At 39.5% G+C, this 20,443-nt stretch overlaps 1 protein-coding gene and 1 long non-coding RNA gene across 9 annotated transcripts in view; one reads left to right on the top strand and one right to left on the bottom strand.

Moving 5' to 3' along the window:
* Nucleotides 1-12,738, top strand: part of ACYP2 (acylphosphatase 2) — a 247,490-nt gene extending 234,752 nt beyond the window's left edge. For all 8 annotated transcript variants that reach the window (XM_072742163.1, XM_072742166.1, XM_072742167.1 and 5 more), the window contains one exon: nt 12,298-12,738. In XM_072742163.1, coding sequence (XP_072598264.1) covers nt 12,298-12,412 — 115 coding nt within the window. In that variant the 3' untranslated portion in view covers nt 12,413-12,738. The remainder of the gene's footprint in view (nt 1-12,297) is intronic.
* Nucleotides 5,419-8,249, bottom strand: LOC112915252 (uncharacterized). Its single transcript, XR_003234031.2, has 2 exons — nt 7,072-8,249; nt 5,419-6,110 (listed from the first exon to the last, which is right to left on the bottom strand). It is a non-coding gene; the product is annotated as an uncharacterized lncRNA (long non-coding RNA).
* Nucleotides 12,739-20,443: the final 7,705 nt, after the last annotated feature.

Below are 20,443 nucleotides of genomic sequence, written 5' to 3' on the forward strand. Positions count from 1 at the left end.
CTGGGCAACTCGCTTTTCATTTGGCTTCACATAGGAGTAGATTTTAACATATCTGGAAGAGAAAATGCCCTAGACTGTGTGTTGTTAAAACAATCCTCCTCAAATATTGTTCTTCTGGGACAAAGCACTCGTACATATTGGAAGGCACTGAATTCATAATCAAGGCAGGCTTGCTTGCCAAGAACAGAACCTTAAAGATGTATAAAGCTCCTCTGTGTGTCTCCTCACCCTCAGAGGCAGACAGCTCAAAAGATTGATCTATTCTTGCTGTCTGCATGTCTTCACTGCCTCCTCACTCCAAAAGCATTTTAATCTGGCTTCCACCCCTACCACGTCACTGAAGCTAATCCTGCTAAGGTCCCCAAAGCACTTTTCGGCTCATATTTTACTTAGGTCTCAGCAGCATCTGGAAGTTGACTTCTCTCCCCTTCTTAAAATATTCTGTACCCTTAGGTTTCCTTAATCCCACATTTTTTTGGTATCTCCCCATTCTCTGGTCATTCCGCCTTCCTGTCCTTTGCCTGCTTCTCCTTTTCCACCTGACTCTTCAATGTCGGTAGGTTCCTTGGAATTCTGTCCTCATGCTGAGAAGAACTCTAGCTCTGAAAGAGCCCACAGAAGTATTGCTATTATACAAACCAGTAAAAACATATGTCTAATCTTCTGTATCCCATAATGTAGAAATTCATCAAGTTCTTGTTCACTGAATAATAGTAATGGTAGACACAGGACATTGCCTTGCTTAGTCGCGGTTCCTAACTCCTCATCGTGCCTTTTCCTTATTGCCAAGAAGAGGTAGGAACCGTGTTTTTCTGACTCCCTTGCAGCTAGAGTCTCAAACGTGATGTAGGTTTCATCCATCAGAGGTCCTCATGTGAAATTTGAATTTGAAACTGGTCTAGGTGGAAAGAGAAGCAGAAGTGCCTGAGTCATCCATTTAGCTGGTGTGAGAATCTAGGAGATTCTGGAGCCAAAAATCCTGGTGGGATATCTGATGCCTGGAACGCAGTTAGCGTAGCACCTTCATCAATACAGTGATTTTGGTGACAGTCTCCTGATGCCCAGCAGCTCCCCCCATGGGCTTGTCACACAGAAAATTGTTCAAGGCTTAGCAATGGAGATTAGGGAGTGTCTTTCAGGGAAGTTCTGAGTATTGTCTAGGGGAACTTTAAGGAATTTTCTGAATCTATACAGATGTGGACCTTTGATTATCTACTAACTAGGCTATTTTACAACTCTAAGGAAGAAATTTACTTGTAGCAAACCAAAGAAATGCAAATACTTCTTGTTCATAGCAAAGCAAATTACTTTTTTTCTGGTAGATATAGAATTGACTTTTGCCGTAAAGAAAAGATTATCCCAAACATATTTTTTATTGCTCTAAAACTACCCTCATATGGGAGCCCCTAGTCATATGTGGTAATTGAGCACCTGTAAGGTGGCAAGTTTGAATTGAGATATGTTTTAAATATAAAATACACTTCAGAATTTAAAGTCTCAATATAAAAATATATGTAAAAGATCTCACCTTATTCATCAATTATATGGATTATAAGAGTAATATTTTGGATATATTGGACTAAAAAATATACTTTCAAAATTAATTTCACCATTTTTACTTTAGTATGGCTCCTAGAGGATGCTCAATGATAGCACTGTTGGATGTTCCTACCCTATAGAATTTCAACCAGTTTTGCTTCCATTAGCCCATTGAATTCAGCATACCTGATTGTGTGTGTGTATATATACACACACATATATGCACATATGTGTCACTGAATTCTCTTTTGAACCAGAACATCTTCCAGGTTCTGTCATTAATTAATGCATTGAATAGAATCCTTTGACACAAGTCACTTTATATTTGCAGAAGAACCACCGTTTTTAACATTCTATACTTTACCAACCAGTTTTACAGAATTGCTCCAACAAGCCCCATCTATGACACAGTATATTAACTAATGGAATTTAAATAAAAACATATAAAAGGAAATGAAGAGGTGATATGTACCAAAGAAAACATTTCAAATACATACTTCCAACAATGTTCATATTTTAAAAATATATTAAAATATAATGTACTACTCATAATGTTAAAAAAAAAAAAGCCCCATCTAAATATGTTTCTCCAGCCCTCATAGTGATTTTGTAAAGACCTAATTCCCCACACTAAATTCCTTTGTAAAATAGCTACGGTGGTTTCCATGACCTGCTACAGCACCCTGGCTGATCCAATAGCTAAAAATGGAGTGTTTACTATGTTCTGCATGCTGTCTTAAACACTTTCCAGATTATCTCATTGAATCTTCAGTAACAACTCTTAGGCAGGCAGCACACTGTCCATTTCACAGATGAGGCACTGAGTGTTTAAGAAGCTCGCCCAGAGTGACTAGTGGGGAAGTGGTGGCTGACTCGCACTCAAGCAGAATTGATCCCAGAGTCCACTTCCATTACCACTGCTACTCTTTTCCTCCCCACCCCCCCAAAAAAACCCACAAAAAAACAGAAAGGAGAGGGTATATGTCACTTTGTTGACCTCAAAACCATGGTATGGAGGAGAAGCCAGAGATTCCAGTCATGCCTTCACTATTTCTGCCTCTTCTGCTCCCAGGCCCTGTGATCCAGTTGTCTGGCTTTCAGAATCCTGGGCAGAGCTCGTGCCTGGGTAGTTCTAGACTCTCCCAACTGAGGTCAATGACCTTCTAGACTCTCCCAGTTGAGGAGGTGAATGTCATGCCCTTTCCCACTACAGCTGAGCAGGAACCTAACAGGTTTCCCCAGTGGAATTGCACTAGAAGTATGTGACACTGTCACAGAGCTTGCTGAAGAGGCTCTCTACCATCCTCGGCAAAGACAGAACAATTACCCTGGAATAACTGCTGTTGAGGGCTCACTGTGTGTCAGATGTTGCACTGGGCAGTTTCTAATCATTTTTTAAAATTCATTCAGCAAAGTGAGGGTTATCCCCATTTTAAAGAGGAGCAATCTGGTTTCAGGTTAATTATGGAAGTGCTGGGATTCCCTTGAAAAATCACTTAACTCTTCACTGCTCATGTGACAGAAATTTTAGACCTGATAGTTGACATTTAATGCCGGAGTTCCAACCCTCTAGACAGTTGGAAATCCGTGTATGACTTTGAATTCCCCAAAATCTTAACTGTAAAATCTCCACTATTGACTGGAAGGAAGCCTTACTGATAATATAAACAGTTAACACATATTTTCCATGTTAGATTATATACTATATTTTTTTAAAAAAAGATTTAGAGAGATCATGAGAGAGCATGAGCAGGGAGAGGGGCAGACTCCCATGCTGCACAGGGAACCTGATGCAGGGCTCGATCCCAGGACTCTGGTACCATGACCCAAGCCAAAAGCAGATGCTTAACTGAGCCACCAAGCCCCCCTGATTATATACTATATTCTTAAAATAAGCTAGAAAGGTTATTAAAATAAGACAAATTACATTTAGAGTACTGTGCTGTACAAAATCTGCATTTAAGTGGACCTGTGCAGTTCAAATTCATGTTGTTCAAGGGTCACTTGTATAGTATAATACCATTAAAAAGCGTGTACTGATAATGAAGAAGTCTATGGTATTATTTGTCCACATGGAACTGAATAAAAAACGTGCTTAAGAAAGGAGAATAGCAAAAATACCGTGTACTCTCCTTCCATTATTAATGCTAGTTTAAAAGCTTGAAATGGGCAGGCAACTCAATATTTTCCAGCATGCACCACATTTGCTTTTAATTCATTAGCTGTCTCTTCTTACTGTCTTTCTTGCTATGGTCTACATTTTACACCAGTGCTGCAGAGATATCCGAAAGGATTTTTCTGTCCCACTTCAGACCCAGGAAATAGAACTGGTATGAATTATTAATACTGTTGGCTTTCTAGTGCTTTAATTCCACCTCTTTGTTTCAAGAAGGATATTAGTTAAATGGAGTTTTTCATTTCATGCCAGGAGCTTACTACATTTTGTAGGAAACACTAAATGACCTGAGTAATAGAAGAGACAGTCCTGTGTTGATTCCCACTTCTACTTACGACAGATTCTGCATGCATTCCACTCCCTATATCCTCGTCCGTGATAGGTTAATAGGGCAGTTTTTACACTGGGCTCTTCAGAGCCCTTGGAATTCCCCAGATATGCTGGAGGTAGAGCTGGGAAACAGGCCTAGGGCGGAGGTTCTGCACCTCACCCCTACCATCCCCCTTGCTTCAGAGAAGCACTTTATTTCTACAGGCATCAAGCTTTCATGCAAGATTATGAGAGAAGAAAGGGCTTTTCTTTTTAAAAATCTTGAATTAATACACCTACGACAATAGGTGTTTTACATCTTTGGGATACTAAGAACAGGGTCTAAAGATTTTTGATAAGTACAGTATCTGAGGATGTACAACCAACTGTGCCCTGAACATAAATGGCGGTGGGTCAGGTGACTGGGCTTGCAGGATGGACTTGGCCCTCTGGTGTTCTAATAGTCCCTCTGCCCTCTGGGTGAAGTCAGTTACTGTGCTTATAGAATGGGTAAACTTAAGAATTGCAGTAACATATGGGGACTGGCAAAAATAAGTGAACAGATTCTGGAAATAAACTTAGTTCGCATGCTTACGTTCAGGTTATTAGGTCAGACCCACAGACCTCCAGCTTCCTCTAAGAGGATGAATATAGTCATTACTTGTATTATTTCATTGGGACTGCCATGAATTTTATCAGTTTTCTGTAATAAGAGCAACTATGTTTACCTTTCAAAGTGTATAAAAAATGGGAGTGTTTGGTTTCATGTGAGATAAAATCAAAGTGTTAAAAGGTCATGCCCAGGGCTCCCTTTTGTGTGTGGACTATGGACGACCCTGGGAATGCCCCTTTTCTCATGCACCAAAGCCGTAAACCAGAAGAAGGTCGGCAGGTGACAAAGATGGGTTCACTCAGTATGTATCGTTTTTTATTGAGTGCCCATTGTCATCAGGCATCATGCTAGATGTTGGGGAGGCAGTAGTGAGTCACACTCCTCTGCCTTCTTAGAATTTGCATTCTAATGCGGAGGAGGCACATAGTGAACACATCAAGAATTACATAAACATAACAGTTGCAGAATGTAGTAATTCCCATGATGCACTCAATAGTTGGGGGCCAGGTCTTTTTTAGATAGGGGCAATCAGGGAAGGGACTCTAGGAGGGTAAATCCCTGAGTGCATTTTAAAAGGCCACAGCTGGCCTCTTTGCTGGCTGCTGAGGCCATAAATGTGTAGCGTTTACTATACTTGATAGCTAAATATGTGCCATCTGCACGGAAGAATCAGAGTGCTGTGGAAACCCAAGGGGACCCGTAGTTGGTGCCTGCCTGAGTAGGAATGGAAAAACACAACACAGTTAATTTATTAAATGAATAGATTTTTTTTTCTTGGTCATTTAACATTTATCAACACTGTTTTTATTTCCTTTCAGACAAAGATGGCCTCAAGAATACTTAACATGCATGCAAGATCATGGTCTTTTGCCATTCTATACAAAAATTATCTTTACAACAATATATAATCCTCATCAAACATGTAAAGGATAGATCTATAATGAAATTTCTTCTTATATGATTACTCCATTGTTAAGGACAACATGATTTTGGTAAAAGAATTAAACTTTACAGAAATTAGTTTCATTTTCAAAATCTCTACATACAGCGTTTAAAATAACTAGAGTGACGGGAGAACACGATCAAATAACATGACTCCTGTTAACAGAATTTTCCACTTTACATTTGTATCCTTCCATTTTTATTAGTTGAACCTTCTTACTGTTTTTTAAAGCCTATCAGTGGATCATATTCCTTAAATAAAAATACCTGAAAGATATATACACACAGACTGAGATTTACAGCAGAACTATTAGACTTCAGTGTTGCTCAGGCAAATATAATTCACTCATCCATCCAACCATCCATTCAGTATTTATTGAGTCTACTAACCTAATAGGTAAAATATGCTGAAGCCAGAGCCATGAATGCTGGCCCCCTGACTGAGTGAACACTTTTATGATTCTTTCTTTCTTGATGTACTAAGGCAATTCTCTCAAAGGCATTGAAGTCACCAAAATGTGGTTCCATAACCTACAATAAAGAATAATTTAAATTATTCAGTCAGTGGATTAACAGAACAAATTCTGGAGAGCTACATAGGGTGGTTTACCTCGGAACCCCAAGAAAAGAAAACTATTCTAGTAAGAAACTTCAATAAGGCATCTGATGATAATGAAGATGTCACTAGTTCCCTATGTGCCGGTTGAAAACCATGAGGATTAAAAAGCATCTTGTTCAAAACAGCAAGAAAAATAGAATATATTTACATATTAATTTAGCAGGAAAGAGGACTTGAATTAAGTAAACTACAAAATTTTGATGAGGAACATAAAGACTTGAACAAAAGCAGGGAAGATTGTTACTCTTCCTGACAAGATTAAATGTTAGAATGCCAGTTCTGAATTATTTTAAGATTTTTTTTAAAGGGGATTTGAAGGGATTGGGCAAAATTATGCTAAAATCTCGTAGACCTCGAGATAAACAAGGACAATTAGAAATAGAATTATTAAGTTAGGGGTTGGGGTAGTATAGGGGCTGCTGAGCATTAATAAATATTCTAAGGCTATAAGAATTAAGATAGTTTGGTCCTGGTTTACAGATTAACCAAAGGAATCAATGGAGTCAAATAGGTCCTGAAAAAGATTCAAACATAAACACAGATTTAGTCTATGATAATAGTTGTGCTGGGAACATGTCTAAGCATTCAAAATTAAGACCTCTTTTTTGTATCATGCAATCACGTAATTCCAGATGGATTAAAGATTTAAATATAAAGGGTAAAGCCATACTTCCAGTTAAAGATGTCACATTGGGAACATATGCATTTAACTTCTGTTCCCACCTAAACTCCACTTGAGTAAAATAGATTTTTTTTAAAAAGGTTTAAACACCCACTAGAACAAAGAACGGGAGAGAAAGCTATAAAACTTTGGAAAACAAGGCAACAAAACTTGGGAAATGAGAAAGCAGATGAGCTGGTGGTCACACTGACCTGAATGGTAAGCATCCGGTGGGGAAAGCAGAGACATGGCCCTTTTAACAGCGGAAATCCCCCAAGTCAAGCCCCTGGAAGTGGGCAGAAAGGTGGGGATTTAAAATTTGTTTAATAAGCTATTCTCTCCCTCCCTCACTCTGCAGAGCAGCTTCCCTGCCCAGCCAGGCGGAAGCCAGAGTTTCATGCTCTGGAGAGGGTCTTCTAGGCACAGCTGGAGGAAAAAAAAAAAAAAAGACAAAAGCGCTGAAAACAAGGTATTCAGTGAAAGTTACACAGTGAATATTGAGGCCTTACCCTTCTTCCCAGAATACAGCCAAATGGATAGACTCTAGGCAGGACATTGGACAAGGCTTCCCTGGAGGAAATGGCCAATCCAAGAGAAGAGATAAAAAGATACCAAAATCGGAGACTCTGCAATGAGATGGCTTATTCACCTCCCTCTAGTAAACCTAAGACCACAGCTCTGCAGCTGGCTAAAGGGAAGTCCATTCCAGATTGGGGGACGGGGCGTCCTGCCTTCCATTGTTCACTCTAGGGAACATCTGATTGAACTGTTAACTCTGCCCCTGGTAAGGGATGTCTGTGTGGAGAAGCCTGTGGCCCCATTGGTCCCACCATGCTTGTAGGAAGCACAGTGTGGTGCAGGCAGGTGTGTGTGCCACTCCTGGCCCTCGAGCCCCTCCAAGGGCCGTCCCAACAATGAACTCCCATAGCAGTTATCAACACCCTTGTCACTCGGATTCCTCAGCCCTACCTCATCTCCCTTTATTCTCAGTAAATTACCTTACCCCTTACTTTCCTAAGAAAAGGGAATCTATCATATGCCAGTCTCTCTTCATATCCAAGTTGCTCTTTTTTTTTTTTGGACCCTTTCTCTTCTGTACAGAGAAGAGGTGTCCTCTTTTCTAACCGTAATGAATCTACTTAGTGATCCTGTTTCCTCCATCCTACCCTGGGGTCTTGTCCCCTCAATGACCACTTCTTTGTCTTACATCTTCAGTTCATTCCTTCTTCCCACTTGTGAGGCTCTCTGCTGTAGGGCTGAGATGTGCCACTCAGGCTCCCTTTCAGAACTGAAGGCCTCTTCTTCAGATGCCAGGACTACTGATCCTCAGCCTGCTTCTGGAGCTGCCTCAGAAGAAGGAAATCACCACACTAATTGTCTCACTTCCTTCTCTGGGCAGCTCCACAACCCCCCCCCCCCCCCCCCCCCCCGCGGCAGGAGCCAGTCATTAGAGTAAAGACCCAGCCCTCTCACTGTAAATTGGGACCACCCTGAAGGGTCTTCCCAGCTTCAGAGCTCCTCCTGAAGACCTGTCTGAGGTCTTCAATGAAACTACCTCTCACCCAACTTCTCCCTCAGTCCAATCCTGTCTACTTTCCTTGCCTCCCATAGTTCTTAACCTGAGAGCATCCCTACAAACTTATCTCCACCTCAGAGTCTGTATCCCAGGCTCCCCTCTCTATGACAGCTTGTCCGTAAGTCATGGATATTTACAAATTTGAGAAGTGGCTCCAAATTGCCCTTTTAAAAGGCTGTACAAATTTGCATTCCCATCAACAATCCAGAAAAGTGCCTCTTTTCCCACACCTTAACCATCACTATTAGATATTATCACATTTTCACATGTTTCCATAAGTAACAGATGGTGTCTCCTTCTTGCTTGATTGGTATTTTTAAAATTATGAGTAAGAGAATATTTTCTCATATTTATTGGCCATTTACATTTCTTTCCCTTTCATCTGTTTATTTTCTTTGCCCATTTTTCTATTGGATGGCTGTCTTTTACGTATTGATTTTTAAGTGTTCTTTGTATAGTAAGAAAACTGCAAATAAGTTTTCCAGTTTGCTGTTTGCTTTGGCTTTGCTTAAAACATTTTTTGGCCATTCAAAAGTTTCATAGCTTTAATTAGTTAACATTTTTTTCCTCTACGCTTCTTGGTTTTCTCTCATGTTTAAGGTGGCATTCTTCATTCTAAGATTTGGAAATTTCTCTAGTATTATTTTTAAAACTTAGCTTCAGTGCCATTGCTATCACAAAGATGTCCCCGAGTACCTTGTCCGGAAATTAACCCCATCCGGTTCCTTTCACTTTATGTTAAAGTCACATTGCATTTCACATTCTGAATTATAGTTATTTTTAACATTCTCCAAACTCTTCCATTAGCTTGTGAGTTACTGAGGGGGGAAAAAAAAAACCACTTCATTTTAGATATCCATGTATGCATTCCAATATCAAGGATATGCCTTGCATACAGTGCTACTTAGATATTTATTGAATCAAAATGAATTAATTGGTACTGTTTGATTATGTGGTTCTTAACTAATACCTTCCTTGGACCAAAGAGGTGAAACTAGAGCACTTTAGCTAGCAGAACTCCTGGAACTGTCATCTCCAGACCCGAGCCACATCTATAAAGAGCTGATTACAGGAGCAGCACACAAGTGAAGTCTTAGGGATTGCAAAGTGGCAGGTGACCAGAGCACTCCAAGGTAAGTAAGACAGGTCAGGCAAGATGGTTCCTAGCAACAGGGACCATCTTGGAGCCTTGGCACAAACTGGCCCTCCATCTGCTACAAACACACAGTGTGAACACAGCTGAATCATAACAGCACAACCATTCTGCTCCTACCAGGGGCATCATTTCTCCTTGGCCATACTTATAGCTGATGAAGTTCTTAAATAACGTTGAAGACCAGCTTCAAGTAGGTAGCCAGGCTCTCCACCAGCTAAATACATTGAGTTATCATCCTAGGTGGGTTAGTCATTGCAACTCATAGGGCCATTAGTCCTGGTCTCAGATTCACCGTTTCCAACTGCTCTCTTCTCATTCTCTCTTGAGCTCAAATATAGCTTTCACTCCACAAAACTGTTCTTCTCAAGGTCATCAGTGACCAGTGTGTTGCCAAATGCAATGGTTAGTTCTCAGTCCTCACTTTACTTGAACCTTCCTGCTCGTGGAGGGCTTCATTGGACTCCTGGTCCAGGATGCCCTCCCAGCTTTTCTGGACACTTCTTTTCTTTCCTGGTTCTTTCTCTGCTTTCTGAGCTCTTAATTTTGGGATGCCCTAACCAAAGACACAGTCCTTGAAACTCTTCACTTTTCTATATTCATTCTCTTAGTGATGGCATCCAGTCTTATGACTTTCAGTACTGGCTACCTGCAGACAAATTCAAACTTCATCTTCTCCAGCCAGACTCAAAGATCCAACTGATCAACATCTCACATAGATGTCTACTAGATAGCTCAAAGTCAATATTCTAATTTTCCCTACACCCCTCATCTGCTCTTCTCATAGTCTCTCCACTTCAGTGAATCACAACCACCACCAAGTAGTTTTTCACCAGTAACTCTGGTGTCATCCTTTAGTTCTCTCTTTTCCTCACATCATTTCCAATCTGTCAGCAAATCTATTGACTGTACCTTCAAAACACATCCAGAATCTGACCATCTGTCACCACCATCACTGTTACCCTGTGCACATTACATAACTCTTCTGCTTTCTTTCCTTATCTGTAACTTGAGAGCATAGTCCAGGACTATAATGTACAGGGCTAATGTTTGGCTCAGGGTTGAGTGTCTATCTAAAGAACTTAATACAGGGATGCCTGGGTGCTCAGTGGTTGAGCATTTACTTTCGGCTCAGGGAGTGTTCCGTGCAGGGAGCCTGCTTCTCCCTCTGCCTAGGTTCTCTGCCTCCCTCTCTGTCTCTCATGAATAAAATCTTAAAAAAACAAAAAAACTTAATACAACGCTGAGCAAATGGTGCTCAGTACATTTTTGCTTTTATTATTTCCAGTCTCTGTCTCAGAGAAGATTTCAAAAAAATATATTAAAATTGAAGCCATTGGCTCCTTTTCATAATAACTGAAATGAAATTCATCAATATGTGCAACTTAAGATTGAGTTGAAGAAAATAAGATGTGTAATTGGGCTTAGCTTCCAAAAGGGAGAAACATGGAAATTTCCCTTACCTAGTAAACTGTCACAAGAGCCAAAGAAAGGGAAAAATAGCACAATTCCAATTTGAGTCATTGGAATTCTTGTCTAACCTGATGATGAGTAATTTTCAGCAAATCAGACTTTAGCCTACAAAACATTTTTAATTCAAGGTTATATGAGATTGTTACTTACGATATTACACAGTTGTGCATGGCACCAGCTTCGTAACTTGCAAGAACTTTGGGGATACCAGTGAACTTGTCGACTACTTCTACAACATCACTGGCATAACAACCATCACTTGTATAAAACTGATCTTATTGTTTACCCATTGTCCCACTTAATGTGTCATCTCAACTAATTATTAATAGGTAGATTCTGGAAGATCTTTAACAGTAATATCTGAAATGTCAACAATATTAAAATAAGCCTGAATTGTTTAGGAAGAATCTCAGAGAAGTATCCAAATGCATTAAATGAGACACACAAAGATTGCTAATAAAGAAAACCATGGAGATCCCTGGGTGGCTCAGAGGTTTAGCACCTGCCTTTGGGCCAGGGCGTGATCCTGGAGTCCCGGGATTGAGTCCCAGGTCGGGCTCCCTGCAGGGAGCCTGCTTCTCCCTCTGCCTGTGTCTCTGCCTCTCTCTCTCTCTCTATGTCTATCATGAATAAATAAATATTTTTTTTAAAAAATCACACTACAGAAGCAGAAAAATAGTATCAGAGCATTTAACTTGTCCCTTTAAATATAGTCACTTTGATAATATATGTAGTAAGAAATGGCTTTTGTATAGATTAGATGAACATATTTTCTTATTTCATTTTAATGTTTGCAGAAAATCACTTTTATACATTTTTTCATTTTCTTTCAGTCTACACAAATATATATGTATATATACACCATCTACCATGTGCTGAGTATTGAGAAAAAAATGGTGAATTGTTTTTATTACCACTTTGTATGCTTACAATCCTTTTATGTATAAGAGCTAGATTATAATGGCTTTGGATGTTTGGGAGGGAATAATATGAAGTCATCAGTTTACTGTGCTTAATTTGATACTAGCTTTTCTTTGTCCATATTTAATTATGTATTAAACTCTCTGGTACTCTGATACATGATGTATATATGATGTATACAACAACAAAAAATTTGTATTTCACATTAAATGCAAAAATTACTTAGTAAACCCCCATTGTGACCTAGAGTGGGATCGTTTCAGCTAGTCCATGTGTATGCTGTATGCTAAGTTTTATTTGTTTATTTTTTTGTAGGATGTCCTGGCTGAGCAAGGTTGGAAGTCCCAGTTCTCGCATTGACCGCACGAACTTTTCTAATGAAAAAACCATCTCTAAACTTGAATACTCGAATTTTAGTATCCGATACTAATAGAAGTAAAAATTTTAATGCTTACATTGCACAACAAACTCTATATATTCTTAAGTCTATGTACTAGAATATTAGTAGCAGAGTAAGTTAAAAAAGGAACTCTGTTCTGAAAGCTACAACACAGTATGTGTTACTAAAAATGTCTGACACTGAAATAGTTTTACTCAACTATGTTTTTAAAAAGTTAAAAACTTAACATTATAAATGTCATTACAAAACATTTAATATGAATATTTAAACTTGTGTCTCATGAAATCTTTGATGAATGTCCTAGCAAACATGTAATTTGGCTAGGCATAAAATAAAGGTCATAATTTAAAAATTAAGTATTGTTGTCTGAAATGAATTCTAAAACCTTCTGCATAATAATTTGTTATTTTAGTTGAGTAATTTGTTTAATATGAAGAACCAATAGATATAAATGCATGATGATCAATATAACCATAAAATAGTATCAATAAAGAGTTAATTTTTAAAATCCTGGTTGAGACACAATTCAGTATATAGGCTAATACTAGTTAATGCTTTCTATGAACCATATTTTTCTGTATAGGGAGGTGAGTGATGGAAGTGATAAGTGAACGATTTCAGTATAACAAGCAGCAAGATTTATGCCAACAACTATCTACAATGGATGTCCTATAAACCAGAAAAGGAACTGAGAGTCTAAATTATACTATCCCCTAACCTTAAGCTATCATTTGGGAATTTTCACGTGTAAATAGTAATTAATTCATCAACAGAATAGTTTAAGGGGAATGTTCATTTCTACACCATAGAATTATACTATTGAAAAAGGAAGATCTTTAACTCCAAGTGCTGGGGAGTTTCAAATGTTATAGGTACATACATGCATATATCCTTCAATGATTTCCTAATTTTTATAGCAATGGAATCCTTCATTTAAACAAAGTATTACATGGAATACAAAAAGTAAGTAAAAAAGCACAACTGGGATGTTGGGAAATAGGCATGGAGATCCCGGGATCCCTACACAGCTGATCTCACTTGTTCTCCTGCATCTTGTCTGCCTTGCACAATTGCACATCCCCTAGGAATACACATTAGAAACCACCATTCTGGCTATGCAGCCAATCTCCATTGCTCCTTTCCATGGCATGGAGAATGACTTCAGGCCTTCCTCCTTCACCTACTGCAAGATTAGAATTGAGAAAAAGGAAATTAAATGGGGCTTACATTCCTTTGAAAGGTTAACTCTATGGATAACGGTAATGTTGATACCAAATATATGTAAGGCAACACAACATCAGCGAATGACAAATATTTTTTAAACTTTCCAAACATACTTAAAGGAATAAAGAACTTTCCTATTACTCTAATATCATCATGTAAATTATTATACGTGTCAAATATTATATAGGAGACTATTGTGATACTCAATTTGAATTTTGCTCTTATTTCCCTACTCTTTGTTGAAGGAAGATAGAAAAGCCTTTGTGTTCCCTAAGCTCAGGGAAGGCTTTGGTGCTAGTCTCCTGAAAACAACTTTTTTTTTTCTGAAAACAACTTCTCTTCCAAGATCTTATTTTAAAGAGGGCATGATGCTATGAGTTGAGGACAAAGATAAACCCTAGGCCTTTAGCAGGTAAAAGAAAAGTAGAAGTGTTAAGAGCCAAGAGGAGGAGGAGATTATCCAAGATTTTGAAAAGGGACCAAAGGCTGTAGGTTTCCAAAGAAATGGAGACCTGCGTCTTTTTTCCCCCCAGTGGTGCCTCTGTAGGATGGGTCCATTTGAAGAGGAAGCAGCTAGAGCATCCAGAGAAATGGGATCCCAGGCCCAGGGAGTCCCAGTACCAGGTGAAATTCCTGTCCCAAAAAGTGCTACAAAATATCCTGCTACAAGGGACGGTGGCTTGGACAGCAGTCCTGGTAACTGGAATTGACTAGAAATCAGGGAAGTCTTTCCTGAATCCTCTCCTTGCATGAGATCCTTTATGTGGTCCTTCAGGATGAGGATAGAAAACCCCAGGGAAGACTGAGAATTAACTTTCCACCTCTCAGGATAGGACTTGAAACAGGCTTGTTTTGATTTACAGAAAACAAAAGAGACATTTCTTGCACACTCAAGTCTGAAACAAAATCTGTATCTCTTTACACATAAGAGAAAGGCTAAGTGATTTTAGAATAATATCATCTCCGAAGTGACACCAATATGTCACTTTTTATTACCTCGATATCCTCCTTATAAGAAAATCGTACTTTGCTGGTACAATCATCTCTTTTTTTTTTTTTTTTTTTTTTTTTTTTGCTGGCACAATCTTCTAAATGCACTAAGTGAATCACATTAGTCAAGGTTGCTTAGTGATTAACACATAACTAATTCTGTTACTGGACGAAAAATGTTGTAAATCATGATTAAAAGTAGGTGTTCACGAATGGGTAGAAAGCAAGAGGGAAAAAAGGTAAAACAATTTTATTTTTTTTTAAGATTTATTTATTTATTCATGAGAGACACACAAAGAGAGAAAAGGAGACACAGGCAGAGGGAGACGCAGGCTCCATGCAGGGAGCCCGACATGGGACTTGATCCCAGGACTCCAGGATCACACCCTGGGCTGAAGGTGGCACTAAACTGCTGAGCCACCCGGGCTGCCCAGTAAAACAATTTTAAAAAGGGGTTCTTGAGACCAGGTGATACATCTTACCGGTAAACTTGATATGACAGTTGCCACCATGAACTCATACAAAGGATTTTGAATGTACATATTTTAGATAATAAGCCTCGACAGGTTTAGTTTGTCAGATTAGACATTTTAAAAACCAAGGAAAAAAATTAAGCAAAAGCTGATTATCAACCAAGTGTCCTAACACCCCACATGCCCATATCCTCAGATTTGTGGGTATGATTTGTAGAAACATATTAAACACTATTTATTATAGTCATATAAAGATGCCTGTCTTTTAAAATGCTAGCTCAGGAACTAAAGCTCAGTACAATCTTCTTGGATGGAGGGTATATGCTTAAGAGAGACTATAAGCACCCAGGTGGGGCCCTTAGAAGCAACTTGGGTCTGGGAGAGACACGAGATTTTCCCATTAGGAAGGGTAAAGGCTTCTGAGCTGGAGAAGAAACACAGAATGTGTCATTTGACCCTGGGAATCTCTAAACTCAGGGATTTACTCTGCAGCCTGAAGGATCCTTGTGCTTCAGGGTGCAACTTTCTTCAACAAAGGGCAGGGAAGCACTGAAGGAAGACAACTTGGGTGGGTGGGGGAGTTGGGCAGGGGACACGGCCACACACACTAATCTGTGCTGGAAGCAGGGCACTATTTTTGACTAAATATTTTTAACTTTGTCTACTGAAGGCATTTTTGAGAAGCCCCACCTATCTCTAAGCTCATAATTAGAGACAACAGAATACCAAAATCAACTTCCAAAAATGAGCCCGTGTTTGGAAGGTATATAGTTCACAAATACATTTCATATGATAGCTCTCTCTGGCCTCCATTAATTTAAATATCAAAGAATGTCTACTATTTAGTTAAAGGGAAGAGATTTTTCTATCCAGAACTAATTTCAGGAGCTGCAAACAGGCAACTTTGTGCAGTAGAAAATAGGAATTCATTCTGGGCCCAACCCCATCCATTAATTAGCTGTAATGTCTAGATATATTTGCAAAGTCAAGAATTTCAACTACATTGAGACTTTTTGTGGGATTCCAGTAAGCCAGAGGCCTCCCAAAAGGTGGTGCCAGGAGAGGTAGAAAAGGGTGATGTGAAAGATGGACAGCTGAGGGTCCCAATATCTGCTCCAACCAGAGCAGCCCTGTGCGTAGAAAAGAGCCCTCTCCTTTTCTATGCATTAGGATTCTCCCTAAGACATCTAAGAAGAATCTTCTTCCAAAGAAACAAAAATAAACAACAAGATGACATGGAATTTAGTATCTGGGGTCTTCTTTTCTAAGTGACCCACCACATATGTTAACCTTAAATTCATTGTCAAGCCAGTGTGGCATGATACTCTACCTTTAGCCACTTTCACTGAAGCATGCATACTTTATGAAAAGTACTATTGGAAATAAATTCTTTTTTTCACAGTGGCCTCCATAAAGGTCCTTGGTAGCTAAAATATTTCTGAAATTGATTTCTGTGGTTTTTTGTTTCTATGTTATCAAACTGAAAAACATGCAAGAGGAACTACAAATATATAATTAGAGGCTTAATTAAAATGTATTTTATAAACATACCTTAGAGATCTTTAACTGGACATTTAGACTTACGTGTAAGAGGTCATTTTCCTTTTCTTCACTTATTCAAATTGTTTTGAATAAAAGCAAAGTCTGATAAAAATTTTAAACCTTAGAATTAAAAAGTCTAGTTACTGTGTGATCTCATTAGCAGGTTTTTCTCCAGAAGGTGGGCTTTCCCCCCTTAGAGACATGATTTATGCTCTCTCTGCTGCTAAAAGGTCTGTATACATTATTGGTTGTATGTCCAAGATATTTCTTTTATCCTCAAACTATGTTTTTCTTGTATTAGTCTTATATCCCATGGTGGCACAATGGACTCTGCAAGCAGCAGTGAATACAAGCCTCTGATCTGACAGCTGCTGCCCCCACCCCCTGCTTCTCATTTTTTACAAATACTAGCAATGCATAGGGAAAGAGAAGATTCCAAGAGATTAACTGTATTGGAAATAGAATTTCTGTTTCAAAACAAGTATTAAGAGCAAGGATTATAGTCAGTCATTTGGTCATTTTCAATCATCAAGACAATTTCTAACTGAATTCAATGCACATTAATCTGGATTACCAACATGCTTCCAATGCTTCACCAAGAAACTGGCATAAACAGGTAGACACGATATACCACTGTTTTTTTTTGTTGTTGTTGTTGTTGTTTTTTTATACCACTGTTTTTGAGATGCAATATCTACAACACCCAGAACAAATGGACTAGAAATCCTACTTTGGGGGTACTATTTTTTAAGATAACAAAAGAATTATCAACCCTTCTGTCTTCTGATCCCAACTACCATTGTTTCTCCACGACCTGAGATAATCTAACTTCTCAACCATAGTCCACAGGAAAGAGAAGGATATAGGTAGTGGCACACTGGGTGGTCCCTTTACTTCCAGCATGGAACCGAGGCCAGGTAGCTTCTGATGTATTCATTTGCTAATGATTTCAACTTAATAATAAATTATTTTAAATATTCTTTCAAATGTGTATTTCATAATTTAAAAAATTTCAATCTCCTTGAAATCTCATAGCAAAACAACAAAATACTGGATCGGGAGAGATTGACCATTGTAGGGCTTTAGACTTGAGAGGGATACCCACCCTCTGCTGGCAAATACCAGTATATAGTCAAACTCTCTTTTTGTTTTTTTAAAGATCTTATTTATTTATTCATGAGAGAGACAGAGAGGCAGAGACACAGGCAGAGGGAGAAGCAGGCTCCTTGTGGGGAGCGTGATGTGGGACTTGATCTCAGAACCCCTGGATCACACCCTGAGCCAAAGGCAGACACTCAGCCGCTGAGCCACCCAGGTGCCCCCAAACTCTCATTAAAAGATAAACAGTAAACAAAACTACCCTTAAAATTTACCAAAAAAGCTGGGACGCCTGGGTGGCTCAGCAGTTTAGTGCCTGCCTTCAGCCCTGGGCCTGATCCATGGATGGAGCCTCCTTCTCCCTCTGCCTGTGTCTCTGCCTGCCTTTCTCTCTCTGTCTCTCATGAATAAATAAGTAAAATCTTTAAAGAAAAAAAAAAATTACCAAAAAAGCACCACAGCCAAGGTAAATGGAACATGGTCCTTTAGAGCCAGGCGAAGTACACACCTCAAAAAGTTATTTTAGGAAAAGAAATTTCAGGGAACATGTGCTTTCATCCTCGACAGCTTGTAATGAAAGTTGATCTTTGAGAGAAGAGCAGGGAGCTGCTGAGGGGGAGGGGGACAAGCGCAGAGTAAAATTAAATATATGGATTAAGGGAAATTGGCGGAGATGTAAAAATCATGTTCTGAAGAGCAGGCAATACACATACAGACACACACTGAGGCCGTGGACAGACTATAGGAGACCCAGAAGGGAACGGGAATTGCAATCCTTTCTAGAATTAGTAACTGGCAAATTTCATCAGTGACTAGAGCTGTGGTCACTAATCCCAGCTGATTATCAGAATTACCCAGAAAGCCTTTTAAACACACATACTACCAGGCCCCAACCCAGGCCTTTTCATTCAGAATCTTCCATGGCTTTTTTCCCTGAATCTGCCTGTTTAAAAATACCCGCAGGTGATTTTGACAACCAGGCAGGCTTTGGAAACACTGGTGTAGAGAATTAAATCTGAAAAGGTCATCAGGAAACAAAGAACAATGAAAAGAAAATGTGAGAGTGAAAAATGAGTGGGTTAGAGGAGAGAGAGCACCTACTTGACCCACTGGTAAATCAAAAGAAGTTTAGGGTTTAAAAAAAAAAGCCAAAAATAATTGAAACAAGGAAAAATCAGTTATGATAGAAGAAAACATTCTTGAGTTGAAGGAGCTAGCTACCAAGTATACAGTATAAGGTTATACTAGGGAGGACGTAAGTGTTGTTTTTTTTTTTTTTTTTAAGATTTATTTATTTATTCATGATAGAGAGAGAGACAGAGAGAGAAAGAGAGAGGCAGAGACACAGGCAGAGGGAGAAGCAGGCTCCATGCCGGGAGCCCGATGTGGGACTCCATCCCAGGACTCCAGGATTGCGCCCTGGGCCAAAGGCAGGTGCTAAACCGCTGAGCCACCCAGGGATCCCCAAGGACTTAAGTTTTAAGCAAAATTTACTGTAAAGAGACCCAGACATGAAGTCTGGCTAAAAAATTATTAAGACAAACCAGAGCCCTTGGCATTCACCTCCCAAAGAACCTAATTGCTGCCCAGCAACTGTTCGGGTTCTCTCATCCCCACCCTCCTAAACGATGATGTCATACTTAGTCCTTTCCATACCAGCTGTGGCTTTGCCTCCTGTTTCCATCAGAAGCTCCCACTGTTCCAGGTCCCACTACCCACACCGGTATCCAGGTACTTCCTCTACCTTCCAGCTGATTACTGTAGACAAACCATCTACCACCCCAGAGGGCAATGCCGGATCCCATACCCTCAAGGAAGTTGCTCTTGCAATTCTCACACCTCACCACCAATTTGTGTCTTCTACTGAATATTCAATCTTTGCCATCAGTCTACAGACATGCTATTATTTCTCCTGCTCTTGACCCCTCCCTCTGCCACCACATAGCTCTTCCTTTTACTCCTCCAAGAAAGTCGTCTATACTTGCTGTAATCCAGTCTCTCCATTCTGGAATCTGTTTCCAACATGCTTTTGCTCCTCCTCCCTTCTACCAGCACTCCTCTTGTTATCCTGAATGATTTTGTTCATTGTTGTTAACTCCACTGCTCAATTCTCTGGTCTTCTCTTACTTAAGCCCATCAGCAGTTTTTTCCATTTGGCTTCCTGGACATCACACTTTTTTGATTTCCCTCTGACCTTGTTATTTACACCTTTTCAGTCTTCGTTGGCGATTTCTCTTCCTCTCTCTGACCTTGTACCATTCAATGGAGAACCCAAGAGCTTAGGAGATCTTTTCTTCTTAATCTGTACTCATTCCTTTGGCAATATTATCTAATCTCATAACTTTAAAGATTTTATTAATTTGACAGAGACACAGAGAGAAATAGAGCACAGAAGCAGAGGGAGCAGCAAAGGGAGAAGCAGGCTCCCTACCGAGCAGGGAGCCGCATGTGGGACCCTGAGATTATGACCTGAGCTGGAGACAGATGCTTAACCAACTGAGCCACCCAGGTGTCCCTCCAGTCTCATAACTTTAAATATCATGTGCACGTGGACAACTCTAAAATTTACATTTCCTTCTCGGGCTTATTCTGTTGATTTCGGGTTCATGGAACAGCCTACTCAACATTGCCAACTGAACTTCTTTTAGACATCTCAAATTTTCATATCCCAAATTGAGTTCCAAATTTACTTCTCCAACAGGCTCCCCACTTCACCCAGTGCTCCTATAGACGA

This window comes from Vulpes vulpes, chromosome 16 (genome assembly GCF_048418805.1).
Source record: "Vulpes vulpes isolate BD-2025 chromosome 16, VulVul3, whole genome shotgun sequence".
Taxonomy (NCBI): domain Eukaryota; kingdom Metazoa; phylum Chordata; class Mammalia; order Carnivora; family Canidae; genus Vulpes; species Vulpes vulpes.